Raw genomic sequence first — 17982 nt, 5'->3', positions numbered from 1 at the left:
TTCTGAGAAGGTGGCAAGCTGTAGACTTGACAGCTCCAGGAGGAGTAGTCAATATTTTAGATGAAAAAAATCTAAAGGATTACGAATAATGTCACACCATAAACCTGACGGACAGAAAATGGTATAAAGATTCACCTCCAGGTCTTTTCAGCATCAGAACTTCAAAAGAACAAGGATCGAACCCTGGAGACATTCAGAGATAGACACTGCTGGTTGGAATCGTAGCTAAATTCCACCATTAATCAGATAACAGGTAGGTTGGGTTTATGAAGTTTTACTTGCTTACTTGAGGGGTCTTATTTGGATACTGTATGCAATAAAGTTCAAGTTATTGCTTCAGTATTTGATTGTCTGTGAGATTTCTTAACAAATAGCCGAATTAAAGGAAACTGTGGCTTGTATGCACATCATACTTATCCTAACCGATGAAAGTCAGTTCATTTTCTCAGATTTAAAATGTAATTAAAATCCTTCAAACAGCCTAATTCTCATCTTTCTCTCTGATCTCATACAATGACCACCTGTCTCTATCCCTGCAAACTTCTAACTCTTTTCTAGATTTGTGCCAGTCCCATCGTTAGCAGCTCTGTCTTATGCCCACCTTAGCCCCAGCTATCAATTCTCTGCCCAAACCAATCTGTTAAGACCAACCATATCTTTCATCAAGCCTTTGGCTCTCTCCTTTGGCTTAGTACTGCAACCATTAATGGCTTTTGAGGTGGTTAACTGGGACACAAACAGAAGTGCAATGCTCATTAGAAAAGTTCACCTATTATTGAAGTGTTGGCTAACAGCTATGCTTTGGTTAGGACACTGGAATGATTCCCCTGCTTTCCTCTGAATATAGTGTCAAGAGATCATTTATGTCCATGTTTACCTTCAATACCATAGTCCCCATAAAATAATTACTTACACCCTAGCACAGGGCTAACCCTTGGCAAGTGCCTCACCTCCAGCTCCTAGAATGGCCACAGAATTGAATGGATATGGTGAACAAATACCAACACATTTACTCACATGATTGTAATCATTTTTCGCTGTATTTCATTTGAATCAAGTTTTTTCATTTTCAGGATATTAATAACCCATTGGAATTTTTCGGAGTTGATGAACAGTATTGGCTCCTGTACCTTGGTATATACCTCATCCTCCAGTGGGAACATCCAAGCATCTAATGCCACTCCACATCTATGTAAAGTAGTATAGAGTTGTTAATTATCCCACAGTTATCATAAACATATTCAGCAGCTCATGCCATCAGTTTTTAGCCAAATTACATTTAAATCAGAATATTGCCTTTCAAAAGCAAATTTCTTGTTTGATTTTTAAACACAAAAAAAAGCGACCCAGCTTCAAGTTATCCAATCAACACACTATAATTTTACCATAACGTGCCTACATTATTTGTATTTTAAAGATCTATAAATCCTAATATGTTAATTTTACTTCAAAAATATTACTTTACCCACAAACTGGACATTGAAAGTGACAGATTATTTTACTCTCAGGTACCTTCCTAAGCCCCAGTTTATTCAAATTAATTAAACTGTAGTTGGTCGTTGAAATAACTCCATAGAGGGTGGTATCCCATCACCAAGTCACCCTTTATTTCTCAATGCACAGTACATGGGACTCTGACCAGCTAGCTCAAGTCAGTTGCTAGAGTGATACAGGACTCCCTGATTGGCCCAGTTTACCAGCCACAATCAGGGTACTCATACTCAGATTCACCAGGCAACCTTGTTCCAATCACTACAGTCATTGCTTTTTGAGAGAAAATGAGATGTAAACATACAGAAGGTTTACAGCATCTGAACAGAGCCTTGGTGAAATCACATCTAGAGCACTGGGTGCAGTTTGGTCTTATTTCAAAAAAGATGCAATTGCTTCAGAGACAGTTCAAAGAGGGCTTACTCAATGTATTCGTGGGATAAGAGGATTCATCTTATGAAGGATGGTTGAACAGGTTAGGCCAAGATGTATTGGAATTTACAAGAATAAGAAGTCATCTTCCTGATATATGTAAGATCGTAAGGGACTATAAGTGAATACTGGAAGGATGTTTCCTCTTGTGGGGAAAACTAGGAGACATTGTTTTAACAACAAGGAGTGGGTGGGCACAAGAGTGGGGGAGATTTCCCAGGAGAGTTGTGAGAGTGACTTCCTTCAAGGTAGAGTTATATTTCTGATAGGCAAGGGAATGAGAAGCAGACAAGAAAGTGGAACTCAGACACAACCAGATCAGCTGTGACCTTACTGAAAGGTGATCCAGGCTGGGCAGGCCAAGTAGTCTACCTCCTGTTCCCAATTTCCATCTTCCTGTATATATTTATGTGAGGCATTGATTTAACTAATGTGACAAATTATATTCAATAGTATTTCATTTATGCCCTGCTTAACTGCAAAACTAGTTTAGCCTCTGTGCCGTTGCATCTAATTTTTATAATTCTAATTCTGTGCTTGGGAATATGACCAAATTACAGTCTATATTGCTGTTTAAATAATTCAGGAGGACGACAAACAGGAGACCAGGCACTGGCTCTTAAGATTCACTGAACATTCTGACATTACTCTTGCCTCAAGCACTCTCCTTGTGACAATCATGATGTACGATTGTACAGGAAGGTAAGCAGTTAATAGCATGAAATACTACAGGAAAAAGGAAGTAGACAAGTCAGGAACAGGGAAGTTTAAACTGGTTAAAAATGATACAGGAGAAAGTGAGGACTGCAGATACTGGAGATCTGAGTCGAAGGTGTGGTGCTAGAAAAGCACAGCAGGTCAGGCAGCATCCGAGGAGCAGGAGAATCGACATTTCCAGGTACAAGCCCTTCATCAGGAAGTGATGTGGGTGGGGGGGGGGGAGCGGTGATGGGGGGTGGGGGTGGAGAAAGGAGCTGAGAGATAATGGGGGGGGGGGTAGGGTAGGTGACTGGGAAGGCGATAGATGCAGATTGTGATAGCTCGGAGGGGAGGGTGAAGTGGCTAGGTGGGAAGGAAGATGAAGAGCCAGATTGGACAGTTCAAGAGACGGGGTGCTGAGTTGGAGGGTTGGATCTGTGATGAGGTGGGTTGAGGGGAGATGAGGAAACTGGTGAAATCAATGTTGATGCCGTTAAGGGGTCTCAAGTCAGAAGAGGAGGTGTTCTTCCTCCAGTTTTTGGGCGGCTTGGATTTGGCAGCAAAGTTGACCCAGGAATTCTATGTCCTTGGTGGAATTGGAGGGGGAATTGAAGTGGTCAGCCACAGGGCAGTGGGGTTGTTTGGTGTCCCCCAGAGATGTTCCCTGAAATATTCCGCAAGTTGGCATCCTGTCTCGCCAGTGTAGCGGAGGCCACAGAGAGTAACGGATGAGGTATATGGATGTGCAGGAAAATCTCTGCTGGATGTGGAAGGATCCTTTGGGGACTTTGACAGAGGTGAGGACACAGATTTTATACCTCTTGAGGCGGCAAGAGAAGGTGTCGGGAGTGGAGGGTGGGTTCGCGGGGGAATGTGGACCTAATGAGGAAGTCACAGAGGGGATAGTTTCTGCAGAATGCAGATAGGGGTCGGGTGGGAAACATATCTCTGGGTCTGATCGTAGGTGGCAGGTATAGTGGAGGATAATGCACTGTATCCGGAGATTAGTGGAGTGGAAGGTGAGGATCAGGGAATTCTATCGTTGTTGCGGTTGGAAGGGTGGGGTTCAAGGACGGAGGTGTGAGAAGTGGAGATGTGCTGGAGGGCATTGCTGACCACGTGGGAGAGGAAATTGTGGTCCCTGAAATAGGAGGCCATCTGGGATGTCATGGAGTGGAATTGCTCCTGCTGGGAGCAGATACGGTGGAGGCATGGGAGTAAGGGATCACATTTTAACAGGAGGGGGGAGTGGGAGGTGGAGTCCAGATAGCTGTGGGAGTCAATGGGTTTGAAAAACATTTCCATGTGGAGTCAGTTGCCAGAGATTGAAAAATGAGACAGCAATGCAAAGAGCTCCTGGAAATGAGCATTATTCTGGATTTTAAAACATAACTATCATTTAACAGCTTTATTATCTAGTTAGCAGTATAAAACATACTAGAAGACAACAATGTGTTTAAAAGTGCACTGGTTCTTGTGCATTTCAGAAAGAGACATTTAAATAGTTTACCAGTTATGCATCGAGTGGTGTTATAGTAGCTCTGTTGATTAAGCATTTGCTATTGGGATTCTGCCCTGCTGTTACCAGACTTCTGAATGGACCTCTATAATTTTAAATTTAATGTTGATCTCACTCTTTATGCAGCTGTTACATTGTATTCCTTGCTCTGTTCTATGACCCTTACGTAGTTTTAATGTTATGATCTGCCTGTATTGCAAAAAAAAACCAAAACACTTTTCATTGTAGGTACATGTTACAATAACAAATCAAACCAGATATCTCAGCTTGAAAAGTTGCATCGGCACAGTGGCTAGCACTGCTGCCCTCACAGCGCCAAGGACGTGGGCTCCACTCCACCCTTGAGACAGTCTTTGTGGAATTTGCACATTCTCCCCATGTCTGTATGGGTTTCTTCCCACAGCCCAAAGATGTGCAGGTTAGGTGGATTGGCCATGGGGAGTACAGGGTTACAGGATTAGGTGGGTTTGGGTGGGATGCTCTTCAGGGGGTCGGTGTAGACTCAATGGGCCTGCTTCCACACATTCTATAGTGTTTAATTCATTTACTGAATTATCCTGAGTTTCCAAACTTTTGCCACCAGATGTCTCTTTATTAGGCTTATAAAAAGGCTGGATTATTGGTGCTGGAAGAGCACAGCAGTTCAGGCAGCATCCAAGGAGCAGTAAAATCGATGTTTCGGGCAAAAGCCCTTCATTAGGAATACAGGCAGAGATCCTGAAGCATGGAAAGATAAGCTAGAGGAGGGTGGGGGTGGGGAGAGAGTAGCATAGAGTACAATAGATGAGTGGGGGAGGGGATGAAGGTGATAGGTCGGGGGGGGGGGGGGGGGAAAAGAGGGTGGAGTGGATAGGTGGAAAAGAAGATAGCCAGCGCTCCTCAAACATTCCAGAAGATTCCTCCGGCCTCTGGAACCGCTTGGACGCCATTAGCCATGTGGTTGGTGCAGCTGCCACCCACACGTTGATTGATGATGTCACTTCCGCCCCCATCATGGCTACTCCCACAACCACTTCCACCCCTCACAATTCCTCATGCATCACACGTGGCATCACTTCCGTCCCTCACATCATCGCTGATGTCACACGCTCAGTGACTTCTGCCACCCCTACTGCCGTGTCTGCCACCACTTCCGCCCCCCCATGCCACTCACCTGCATTCTGCTGACCCGCCCCCCCCCACACAGACCCCACTGTCACTATCCCCACCCCCTCCAGAACCCCGAGGGGAACACTACCCCTGCTCATGACTCCACCCCCATTCCCCCATCACACCCACTCCAGTTACTGGCTCCGACCCCACTCCCAGCTCCACATCCACACCAGATCCCAGCTCCCAGCCCTGCCGAGTTTTCACCATCCCTCCAGACCTCCCCCTCACTGAGGACGAACGATCAGTCCTCAGCAAAGGACTCACCTTCATCCCCCTCCGTCCACCCATCAATGAATTTAATACTCGCAGCGACGTCAAACACTTCTTCCACCGCCTCCAAGCTTACTTTCACAATCAGGACTCTCGCCCACCTTCCGAGGAGCCCTTAGCCCACCTCCAACACACTGCATCCACCTGGACACCCCGTGCTGGCCTATTGTTTACCCTCGACCTCTTCATTGCCGACTGCCGCCGAGACATTAACCACCTCAACCTGTCTACCCCACTCCAACCTCTCACCCTCACAACGTGCAGCCCTCCAATCCCTCTGCTCCAATCCCAACCTCACCATCAAACCAGCAGACAAAGGGGCCGCAGTGGTAGTCTGGCACACTGACCTCTACACCGCTGAAGTCAAACACCAATTCGAGGATACCTCTTTCTACCGCCCCCTCGACCATGATCCCACCCCCCATCACCAAACCATCATCTCTCAGACCATACAGAACCTCATCACCTCAGGAGATCTCCCACCCATAGCTTCCAATGTCATAGTCCAGGAACCCCGCACTGCCCGGTTTTACCTCCTTCCCAAAATCCACAAGCCTGACCACCCTGGCCGACTCATTGTCTCAGCATGCTCCTGCCCCACTGAACTCATCTCTACCTACCTCGACAACTGTCCTGTGCCCCCTAGTCCAGGAACTCCCCACATATGTTCGAGACACCACCCACGCCCTCCACCTCCTGCAAGACTTCCATTTCCCCGGCCCCCAATGCCTCATCTTCACCATGGATATCCAATCCCTTTACACCTCCATCCGCCATGACCAGGGCCTCCAAGCCCTCCGTTTTTTCCTCTCCCGACGTCCCCAACAGTACCCTTCCACTGACACTCTCGTTTGTTTGGCTGAACTGGTCCTCACCCTGAACAATTTCTCCTTTGAATCCTCCCACTTCCTCCAGACCAAAGGGGTAGCCATGGGTACCCGTACGGGCCCCAGCTATGCCTGTCTCTTTGTTGGCTACATAGAACAGTCTATCTTCCGTAATTACACCGACACCACTCCCCACCTCTTCCTCCGCTACATTGATGACTGCATTGGCGCCACGAGGAGGTTGAGCAATTCATCAACTTCACCAACACATTCCACCCGGACCTTAAATTTACCTGGACCATCTCTGACACCTCCCTCCCCTTCCTGGACCTCTCCATCTCCATTAATGACGACCGACTTGGCACGAACATTTTTTACAAACCCACCGACTCCCACAGCTACCTGGATTACACCACTTCCCACCCTACCTCCTGCAAAATTGCCATCCCATATTCCCAATTCCTCCGCCTCTGTAGTATCTGTTCCCAGGAGGACCAGTTCTACCATGGAACACACCAGATGGCCTCCTTCTTTTGAGACCGCAATTTCCCTTCCCACATGGTCAAAGATGCCCTCCAACGCATCTCGTCCACATCCCGCACCTCCGCCCTCAGACCACACCCCTCCAACTGTAACAAGGACAGAACGCCCCTGGTGCTCACCTTCCACCCTACCAACCTTCGCATAAACCAAATCATCCAGCCACATTTCCGCCACCTCCAAAAAGACCCCACCACCAGGGGTATATTTCCCTCCGCACCCCTTTCCACCTTCCGCAAAGACAGTTCCCTCCGTGACTACCTGGTCAGGTCCACGCCCCCATACAACCCACCGTCCCATCCTGACACTTTCCCCTGCCACCGCAGGAACTGCAAAACCTGCACCCACACCTCCTCCCTCACCTCTATCCAAGGCCCTAAAAGGAGCCTTCCACATCCAACAAAGTTTTACCTGCACATCCACTAATATCATTGATTGTATCCGTTGCACCCGATGCGGTCTCCTCTACATTGGGGAGACTGGACGCCTCCTAGAAGAGCGCTTTAGGGAACATCTCCGGGACACCCGCATCAATCAACCACACCGCCCTGTGGCCTAACATTTCAACTACCCCTCCCACCCTGCCGAGGACATGGAGGTCCTGGGCCTCCTTCACCGCCGCTCCCTCACCGCCAGACGCCTGGAGGAAGAACGCCTCATCTTCCGCCTTGTAACACTTCAACCCCAGGGCATCAATGTGGACTTCAATAGTTTCCTCATTTCCCCTTCCCCCATCTCACCCTAGTTCCAAACTTCCAGCTTAGCACTGCCCCCTTGACTTGTCCTACCTGCCTACCTTCTTTTCCACCTATCCACTCCACCCTCTCCCCGCCCCCGACCTATCACCTTCATCCCCTCCCCTACTCACCCATTGTACTCTACACTACTTTCTCCCCACCCCCACCCTCTAGCTTATCTCTCCACGCTTCAGGCTCTCTGCCTGTATTCCTGATGAAGGGCTTTTGCCCGAAACATCGATTTTACTGCTCCTCGGATGCTGCCTGAACTGCTGTGCTCTTCCAGCACCATTAATCCAGAATCTGGTTTCCAGCATCTGCAGTCATTGTTTTTACCTTATAAAAAGGCTGTTTGCAATGAAAGTAAGCTGAATTTACTGTGATCCTTCCCTGTTTTCTCCCTTGGCAATCTCATCCTGTTGGATTTACTTCCAAATTCTCTCCCTTAAAATTTTACTCTTATTCTAAAACCCTTTTTTTGATGTTTATGGTATTTTTGTGGGAGCACCTTCAAGCATAATGCTCCTGAAGGTGATTCCAATCCTCTAATAAAATCCTGCGCCCTTCTCCCCTCTTTACTCTTCCACTGCTTCTTCCATCTGGGTCCAATTTTCATCTACTTTCTCAATGGTACTCTAGCCAAACAGTGCACCTTGGTGTCAACTTCCCACACATCTTGGGAGATCAGGGAACATTGAAAACATGATGATAGATACAATTATAGATCCGATGCTGGATAACTATCTATTTAAAAGAGAAGGTAGAGAGACTGTGAATTAGAGGTGAGGAGGGCTGGCATGACAGGGGAGTTTAGCCATCTTAATCTGGGCAGATTAGCCATGATTGTATTGGATGGTAGGGCAAGTTTCACCTCTAAGAAGCTCTTAATTCTGAAAAAATTGAAGTGACAATGGACTTTGGAATAAAACAGGGCAAACATTAACATCACTGTGCCTTGGTACACCTGATGTGACGATCCAATCCAATATTTGTGGAAATATTTATGTACTGACTAATGCCACACATTAGATTGAAAATTTGTATCATTCCCTCCAGTAACCCATGACTAAAAGGAAAGCAAAATTTTAGGACAAACAAGACAGAGCTTGGGTAGGGCGCCTGATAAAGAATGTTTCCAAGTTAGTTGAATATAGAAAGGGCAAAATAGACCTAATTCAACCTCAGATTGCAATTTACAAACAATGGCTGTTTACTAAGATCTTTAGTTGATGCCAATTTAGGGATAACTAAGAATAACGCCTTTGAAAGTAATCTGTGGCTGCGGTTCTCCTTTACTTCTGTTAGAGTTCTTACTTTTTGACAAGTGGCTGCGGGAATGGCTAATTTAATATACTGACTAACCAAAGTGTGGGGTACAATTTTCAAATGGAATGAACAACTGGGACATATCTGATGGATGGTTAACATTTACACAACTTTCTTCTCCCTTCAGATGTTATCTGACTTGTTACGTCTTTCCAGCATTTTGTTTTTATTTCACATATCTATTATAAGCATTTGCTCAAAAATTTTTAACTAAAATTAGAAAAAGTTTCTAAGTTCCAGTGGAAGGTCATTGACCTAAAAGTGTTAGAGCTGTATTACTCTCTAGACAACTACTATCTGACTTACTATGTATTTCTAACATTTTCAGTTCCCATTTTCGTTTCAGACTTTCAGTATCTGAATAACTTTGCTTTTATCTCGTGAGCTGTTTGGTCAGTTTGACATACAGATGTTTAAATCACACAGTATCACTGACAGTTTTCATTTACAAGCAATTTTACAAGTCCACAAATGACACGTGAGACACATTTGGCAATGAAACTTGAATTAAAGTAGCAATTGTCTATTAGCATGCAGCATGTAGTAGGATGTTCATATCACTTTGGAATACTCAAGACATTTTCTATCAACATTCACCATATATTGTACCAGATTTATTCTGACTTACCCAAACCGAACATCTTTGCTGAGTGAATCAATAACTGTGGCTGCACCAAATGAGTGGCCCATGATAGCTACTTTGTGCAGATCCAGAGAATCCTACAAAAAAAAGTGAAAATTTTTTAACGTTTAAGTAATATTATGTTACTATTTTAGAATAGTTTTTTTTTGGAAAATGTCTTACTTTGAATCAGATTGTTTAATCTAAATTTCCTTCAAAAGGTAATTTCCAAGTTGTTTCCAAATGCAAACCATGAACTACCACAGTTACACAACACTCCACAGAAACTGGTTTTCCAGCCAGCTCAAGGTTATGACCAATCTTATTTTCAATGAAACCATGGATTCACCCACTCTAGACGTCATCATGGAATGGTCTAGCAGAGGGGACTCTGGAATCCTGCAAACTGTTATGCAGCCCAAGCAATTCAAGCTAGATTTCTATGTCAGTTTCTGATCATGAGGGAAGTACTTCTGAACAAAAAGGGTTTCTCTCTTGCTTCTAACCCTTTCAAGTACTTCCAGTTAGCTAACTGCTGAATATGTAGTCAACGTTATGGTAATAAACAATTGCATATGCAGCTATTTCAGCAGCATTCATATTTTCTGTACTGAAAACAAAAAATGCTGCAAATCACAGCAGGTCAGGCCTCATCCGTGGACAGACAGCAAGCTAATGTTTTGAATCTAGACAACTCTTCATCAGAGCTGACTGAAGTATGGAGGGGCAGCATTTATGTAATAGTGAGGGGTGGAGTACTGGGGGAGAAATGATGTTGATAGCGCAGACCAAGTGATCTGAAGTGAGAATGGCAGAACAATGGTGTGTCGAACATATTTTTTGAAGCCAACATGAATCACTGTTTGATTGTTTTGAAAACTTACACAAACGCTTTGGAGAATAGCTGGTTTACCAGGGATCACAATTTACTGTAATTACACATACAAATTGTGAAACATGGATGACTTGCAAAGTAAACTGCTACCCGGCCTGACAAATACAGAATACGTCATTCAGTGATCCATAGATCCTGACTCTTTGTCTTCTATAAAAATAATCTATTTTACAATGCAATACAGATTCTTAAATGTTTCGTCTGTGTACAAAACCAGTTTGAGAAAGGTAAAGACAATGGAGGGCAGGTATAGAAGGACATAGGGAACTAGCTTTTAAACTATTCATGCTTATTGGTATGGTGTGAAGGAACAGTCAAAGGATAAAGATGGGTCAAATGGAATGACCGCAGGCAAACAGGGAGAATGAATGAATGCAAAGAAAAAAGAATGAGCATGTATAAGACAGGACACAGCACACGAGAAAAGATGTGTCCCAGCAATAAGATTATTGAACAGAATACGCAAACAAGAAGTAAGTCATTTAACACCTGAACTCTGCTCTGCCTTTTAATAATGTTATGGCTGATCTGACTGTAATCTGAAATCCATATTCTTGCATACTCTGATAACCTTTCACCCCATTGCTCACCAAGGATTTATCCACCTCTGCCTTAAAAATATCCAAAGGCTCCTCTTCCGTCATCTTTTCAAGACAGGAGTTCCAAAGACTCTCAACCCTCAGACAGAAAAGAAACACTTCATTTCATCTGCTTTTAATTGGGTGACTATCTTAAACAGTGAATCCTGGTTTCAGATTCTCTCGTAACAGGAAAAGTCTTTTCCACATTCACCCTGGCAAGGCTCCTCAGGATCTTACTCTAAACTCTAACAGATACAAGCGAGCCTGTTCAACCTTCCCTCAGAAAAATCCTCCCCATCCCGATTTTAGTCTGGTAAACCTTCCCACCACATTTCTATCCTTTCATAAATAAGGGAACAAATATTGCAGACACTACTCAAAATGGGGTTTCACAAATGTCCTGTGTAACTGAAGCATAACTGCCAAAGGTTTGTATCCAAAATGATAACACTGTTTGTTTTCTTAATAATAACAACAATAACTTGTTATACCTATATACCAACACATTGTACTTCATGCAGTAGGACACCCAATCTCTCTCAGAGCTCTCCAATCTCTAACCATTTGCATAATACCCTTTTTGGTCATTGCTCTAAAGTGAACAACTGCACATTTACATGATGCTCCATTGGCCAAATCAACCATTTTTAAGTTTACTATCTATCTTTGTCTCTTTAGCAGAATTGGCAACCATACCTTCTGTCCCTTCATCCTAGTTAGCTAACTTATGAACAGTTGAGGTCCTGATACTAATTCCCATTTATGCCACTCCTTACCTCCTGAAAAAGACCCATTTAGTGAGTACTCTCTGCATCTGGTTAGCCAGCCAATCTACCATGCATGCCAATATGCTACATCCTACAACATGGGCTTTTACTTTCACAATAAACTTTGATGTGACTACTTATGAAATGCCTTCTGGAAACCCAAGTACGATACATCCACCAGGTCCCCTTTGTGCACAGCACATGTTACTTTCTCAAAGGATTCCAATAAATTAGTTAAACCTGATTTCCCTTTCTGCCTGATTAACTTGAACTTATCTAAGTTCTCTGCTTTAATAATAGAAAGGAGCTCCTTGATTGGACCAGATTAATAGCCCCAGTCAGGAGCTCCGGCTGACAAATATAAACAGGAGTGTCAGAAGTTCTGTTTGGAGCTGGATCAATGTCGAGGACTCTCCACATGTAAACAAAGAGTGACTTGGTAATGTGATACCAGCCTCTGGAGTTAATTCAATAGGCCTATCAATTTACAAACTGCAGTTCTATAATAAATATTTAAATTTTGTAAACAATTTTAAAGGGATATATCAAGTGAGTTTGTTCTAGACCAGCCTTATATATGTATTTTAGTGGTGAGCAGCCTAAAAAGACGGTCCTCAAAAGAAATCGCTTCCTGGCCATTCCGAAGTTGGTCCCAAAATGGCTCTGCACATTTTTGCTACAAAACAGGTGAATCCTAAAAGCAAAAGATAGAAATTGTGTGCATAAAGCATCAAAGGAGATCACAGATCTAGCAAATTAAATATACACCAAGAAAGAAGGAGCAACAAAATATATATAAAATAGTCAATGAAAACAATGGAACACCTAATACAAAATGACAGAAATCAGAGATCTGTATGTTTGTGGCTTTCTAGGACATAGGAGGCTGCAATACAATTGTTCAGTATGACACTACAGAGATTATTATTTGCAAGTTCAAGCGTGCATAAGACAATACCTCATTTACCATTTTATGGACAAATCATTATCAGAATTGTTTTAAATCTGTCCATACTAACTATTTGAAAGTGCCAAGCACTGAACACAAAAAAAGGCTCTCGCCAAAGGAAATGGGCATATGCTCCTCATTCATATTGACCAAAAGCAAGATAGAATATTAGAAATTAATCATCTCCATGTGGGTACCATGACAAAGCCAGATGTTATTCACCATCTCCAGTTGCCCGGAGGCATTAGAAAAATGACATAAAAACACAAAAAAAAGAACTGCTCATCAGGAAACACTGAGCAGAGTTCTCTTTTAAAAGAAAAGAGCAGATTATGGGATCGCCTGATAGAAGGCCTTCAAATTATGAAGGTATTTGATAACGCAGATGTAGGGAAGGTGTTTCTACTTGTGAGGGTGACTGCATTAGGAGCTGTAAATAACATAGTAGTTAATAAATCCGGAAGAAATTCAGCAGAAATGATGTTACACCAAGTAATGGAATAGGAACCTACTCGTTCATAGGATCAGACAACTGTAGGTCAAACTGCGTGACTATAACAGGTTACCTTTCCAAAAGTGTATTAGTGGACCTGGTGGATCTGAAGGAAAAACTGTATTTTAAAAACATTCCAATGTTGAAATCATAAGTTTCGACCAAGCGTTCCCCCCCCCACCCCCCCCTTTATAGCACAACTTGTTCATACCTTCATTTTAGTGAAATCAAAATTCACTGGAAATATATTATTGACTGGCTTTCCCATGTTTATATCAGTAAGCAGATTTAAGGCCTTGGTGCACTCTTCTGCTCTCTGATGTACCTGCAAATCACAAAACAACAAACTGATCAATGAGAATGTTAACTAATTTTAAATGGTTTCAGGAAATTAAACAACATCAAAAAATAACTTTTAGCAAGACAAATGTCTTGGCAAATTAAAAGCAGCACAATTATAAGATTAGATTACCTACAGTGTGGAAACAGTCCTTCGGCCCAACAAGTCCACACCAACCCTCCAAAAAGAGTAACCCACCCAGACTCATTTCCCTCTGACTAATGCACCTAACACTATGGGAAATTTAACATGGCCAATTCACCTGACCTGCACATCTTTGGACTGTGGTAGGAAACTGGAGCATCTGGAGGAAACCCACGCAGACACGGGGAGAATGTAAAAACTCCACACAAACAGTCACCCGAGGCTGGAATCGAACCTGGGACCCTGGTGCTGTGAAGCAGCAGTGCTAACCACTGAGCCACCATGTAGTATTATTCACTGAAAAATTAATGACACAAGGAGTTCATTAAAGCTATTAATGCAAGGCAACTACAAGATTTAATGTGAATGGCTGCATATGAGTTGGTACTGTCTAGGGTTTAGTTTTCAATCTTTTAAATTTCAGTGGCCCTATTTGTAATTTAGCTAATAAAAAAATACAAAAGTAAAAATAAAAATACAGAATATTAAAATGCACCTTCTTCTTTGGTCTAGCTCAGCGCCCTAATATGGTCGGCCAGAAAAGATTGTGCTTTTTGGTGGAAATGTTTGGGAACCCCAGAAAATAGCAACTCGAGGCTGAAGACCAGTTCTCAGGTTCAATGTGAAATATGTAGCTGTGAAAATTGAACTTCAATCGGGAAAGTGTCAAGATCAAGAGTAGGGTATTTGTGACAACAGCTCTTCTGTTTCATATTATTTCTTCTGGTTAAATAAACTAATGGATCTACAAATGAATTCCCCATCTCAAAAGATATGGAAAGCCAGAGAAAAGACACCAGACAGAACAAATCTGTCATAGCAGGATGATACACGACACCTTTGGAAGTAATAACAGGTTGCAAACTCTTTGCTTTGGCATAATTGAATTGAATTGAATGTCATGTGTACCAAAGCACAGTGAAAAGCTTTGTCTTGTGAGCAATACAGGCAGATCACGTAGTTAAGAAGCATAGATAAGTACATAATAGTTAAACAGTAGCAAAAACAAAAACACAGGTACAGGCAAATGTTTGTGAGTCCATTGAGTATTCTAACAACAGTAGGGTAGAAACGGTTATAAAACCGGCTGGTGTGTGTGTTCAGGCTTCTGTACCTTCTTCCCGATGGTAGAGGTTGTAGAAAAGCATTGACAGGGTGAGATGGATCTTTGAGAATGCCGGCGGCCTTTCCATGACAGCAGGCCTGGTAGATGGATTCTATAGATGGGAGGTTGGCCTTTGTGATTGCCTGGGTCGAGTTCACCACTCTCTGTAACCGTCTCTGGTCATGAATGGTATAGTTGCCATACCAGGTAGTGATACATCCAGACAATATACTCTTGATGGCACACCTATAAAAGTTGGCAAGGGTATTCACCATCATGCCAAACTTCCTCACCTGCCTGAGGAAGCGGAGACGTTGTTGGGCCTTTGTAACCAGTGCATCCACATGAAGAGTCCAGAAAGCTTGTTGTTGATGACCACTCCCAGGAGTTTGACTCTCTCCACTCTTTCCACCTCTGTGCTGTTAATGTGTAGTGGAGCATGAGTAACATCCCACCGAAAGTCAATAATGAGTTCCTTGGTTTTGCCAGCAGTGAGAGCCAGGTTGTTCTCAGTGCACCATTTTTCCAGGTCTTCCACCTTCCGCCTGTAGTCTGTTTTGTCGCCATCTGAGATTCGACTGACTATGTTGGTGTCATCAGCAAACTTGTAAATGGCATTAGTCTGGTATTTGGCGACGCAGTCATGGGAGGATATTGTGTACGCAAAACCTTCAATTGTCAAATAGGTTCAAACAGCCAATCACAATGACAGGCCCAATTTCACAAACATGAGAAGGATGATTACCTAACTACTGGATGGTTTTCCAAAAATACTCCAGTCACCTTCTGTCACACGTTCGGTAAAATGGCATGAAAGAGCACGTTCTGGTGCAATTAACAACTGACCTAGCCTGTTTAAATTAGTAGCATTTTGACAGGCATATCCATATCTGAAAGCTTTAGCTCTCAAATCAAACTTCTCCCAGTAAGTTAGTCTTTTGAACAGCTACAGGAGCAAGAACTTTTGTTGTAATTTCCACTATACATCCTGTCCCATAAATGGCTTTTCCCTACAATTCAGCTGCCAGTGTCCCTTTAAATTTAATCTCCACCAATTTATTTAAAAAAGAAATCACCAGTAGTAGCTTCCTTAATGTATCCAATTAAACACCATTGCATTAATCAACTAATCACAGAAAACACTGTTTGTAACCAGTGAACACCTCAGGAATAAACTCTCTCTACTGGACATCCAATAGTTAAACCTCCATGTTCTGTGACAGCTAACCTACTGTAGTTCTTATGGTTAATTTAATAGTTTAATACGAGAAAGTGAGGACTTCCTGATGAAGAGCTGATGCTCGAAACATCGACTCTTCTGCTCCTTGGGTGCTGCCTGACTGGCTGTGCTTTCCCAGCACCACACCTTTTGACTCTTTATACAGTTTAATATCAGGCAAGATTAGGACTTCCGTATGTTGTCACAAGATAAAATTGCTTGTTAAAGTGAAAACCAAGGGGCGAAAGTCCTGAGGCTACAAAGCCTCATGTCTATTTGAAGAATGCTGATACTTTTGCTTTTTGCCTTTTTATACTATCTTTTGGCTTTACAAAACAAAATTAAAACTAACAAATATCAGGATCCATGATTTGTCGGTTATCACTAAATTGCGATTGGTACATAGACAACATTCAGCTTTGAGACTGTAGATGAAACTGCACAGTTGAAGAATATTAACCAAAGTCTATTCCCAAAAGAAGAATAGTAATGAGTCAAATGGACTTTTATATATTATGGAGAGATGGTGACATAGTGGACAATATTCCAGATCCCCAGGTCAACGTTCTAAGACATTGGGTTTGAATCCCACTACTGTGGAGATGGTGAAATTTGATTGCCATTAAAAAATTATCTGGTTCACTGTTGTCGCTTCAGGAAGGAAACCTGTCCTTACCTGGGCTGGCTTATATATGACTCCAGACCCACAGCAATGTGGTTCATTTCTTCACTGCAGGATGGGCAATCACTGCTAGCCTAGCTACTGATGTTAACATCCCACAAGTGAATAATAAAGAAATTCTGCAGTGACTGTATAATTAAATATGCTTCAAATTAGTTATGTGAATTTGCACTGGTGTGATTTGATTTGCATTGTTTTAGCATCTGATCGATCATACCTCATCATTCATAACTCCCAGAATATTAAGTTAAAAATCACACAACACCAGGTTATAGTCCAACAGGTTTATTTGGAAGCACTAATTTTTGGAGCGCTGCTCCTTCATCAGGTGGTTGTCCGAAAGCTAGTGCTTCCAAATAAACCTATTGGACTATAACCTGGTGTTGTCTGATTTTTAATTTTGTACACTCCAGTATCTCCAAATCCCAGAATATTAATGTTAGTTAAGAGACCTGGACCAAGTTCTCTTTCAAAGGCAGATTACAAACAGGCCAGGTTAATGCAAATTGCAGGTAGTTCTCCTATAATGCCATAGCCGTGTTCCAGTGAAACTTCACTTAATATAAATAACGGGGCCTATGGGAAAAGTGGGGTTAGGGGCAGACCAACAAAAAGAATCTCTCACGATGGCTTAAAAATCATCCAGAAGTCTAATGCTAGGTATAGCACAGCCTGAATGAAGGTTGAAATCATATTTATTAATAAAACAAAAGTAAATTTAACTCCGTACATTTAAAATACCTAAGAAAGGTGCTCTCTATACAGTACTTCTCACAGAAAGCTACTCTGTCGGTAGCAGACATTGCACATGCACAGAATGGTGCATAGACTTTGGTGTATGTGCAGAACAACATGAAGACAAGCACCAGCATTGAGCATGCACGGGCACTGGCGCATATGCAGAATGGCACAGACACCAGTGCACGTGCAGACCGGCACGGTGATTTTGGTGCACATATTGACGCATGTGTAGAACGAGCGTGTGAACCGATCCCCACTAGAATCGCGCTATCGCCAATGGAGGCAATAAGCGTTCTCCAAAGTACTGCTCCCCAAGTCTTCAGTGATGTTACAGCCAGATTGTGCTGCTGAAATGCATGTTATACCAGAACCACCTGTAATAGGTTTAATTCAGAAAACCACGAATGAGAAATTTGACTTTCAAGACACCCATGAATTAGTTACCTTTTTT

General features: G+C 42.8%; 1 protein-coding gene across 3 annotated transcripts in view; it reads right to left on the bottom strand.

The window, feature by feature from the left end:
* The window catches only part of pla2g7 (phospholipase A2, group VII (platelet-activating factor acetylhydrolase, plasma)), a 74074-nt gene that overhangs the window by 3691 nt on the left and 52401 nt on the right, over positions 1-17982 (bottom strand). For all 3 annotated transcript variants that reach the window (XM_060853602.1, XM_060853586.1, XM_060853594.1), the window contains exons 7-9: positions 13512-13625; positions 9622-9713; positions 1018-1188 (exon numbers count right to left, since the gene is read on the bottom strand). In XM_060853602.1, coding sequence (XP_060709585.1) covers positions 1018-1188; positions 9622-9713; positions 13512-13625 — 377 coding nt within the window. The remainder of the gene's footprint in view (positions 1-1017; positions 1189-9621; positions 9714-13511; positions 13626-17982) is intronic.

Source organism: Hemiscyllium ocellatum, chromosome 3 (genome assembly GCF_020745735.1).
Source record: "Hemiscyllium ocellatum isolate sHemOce1 chromosome 3, sHemOce1.pat.X.cur, whole genome shotgun sequence".
Taxonomy (NCBI): domain Eukaryota; kingdom Metazoa; phylum Chordata; class Chondrichthyes; order Orectolobiformes; family Hemiscylliidae; genus Hemiscyllium; species Hemiscyllium ocellatum.
The sequence above is the reverse complement of the archived record's forward strand: the minus strand, read 5'-3'. Positions and strand labels throughout refer to the sequence as shown.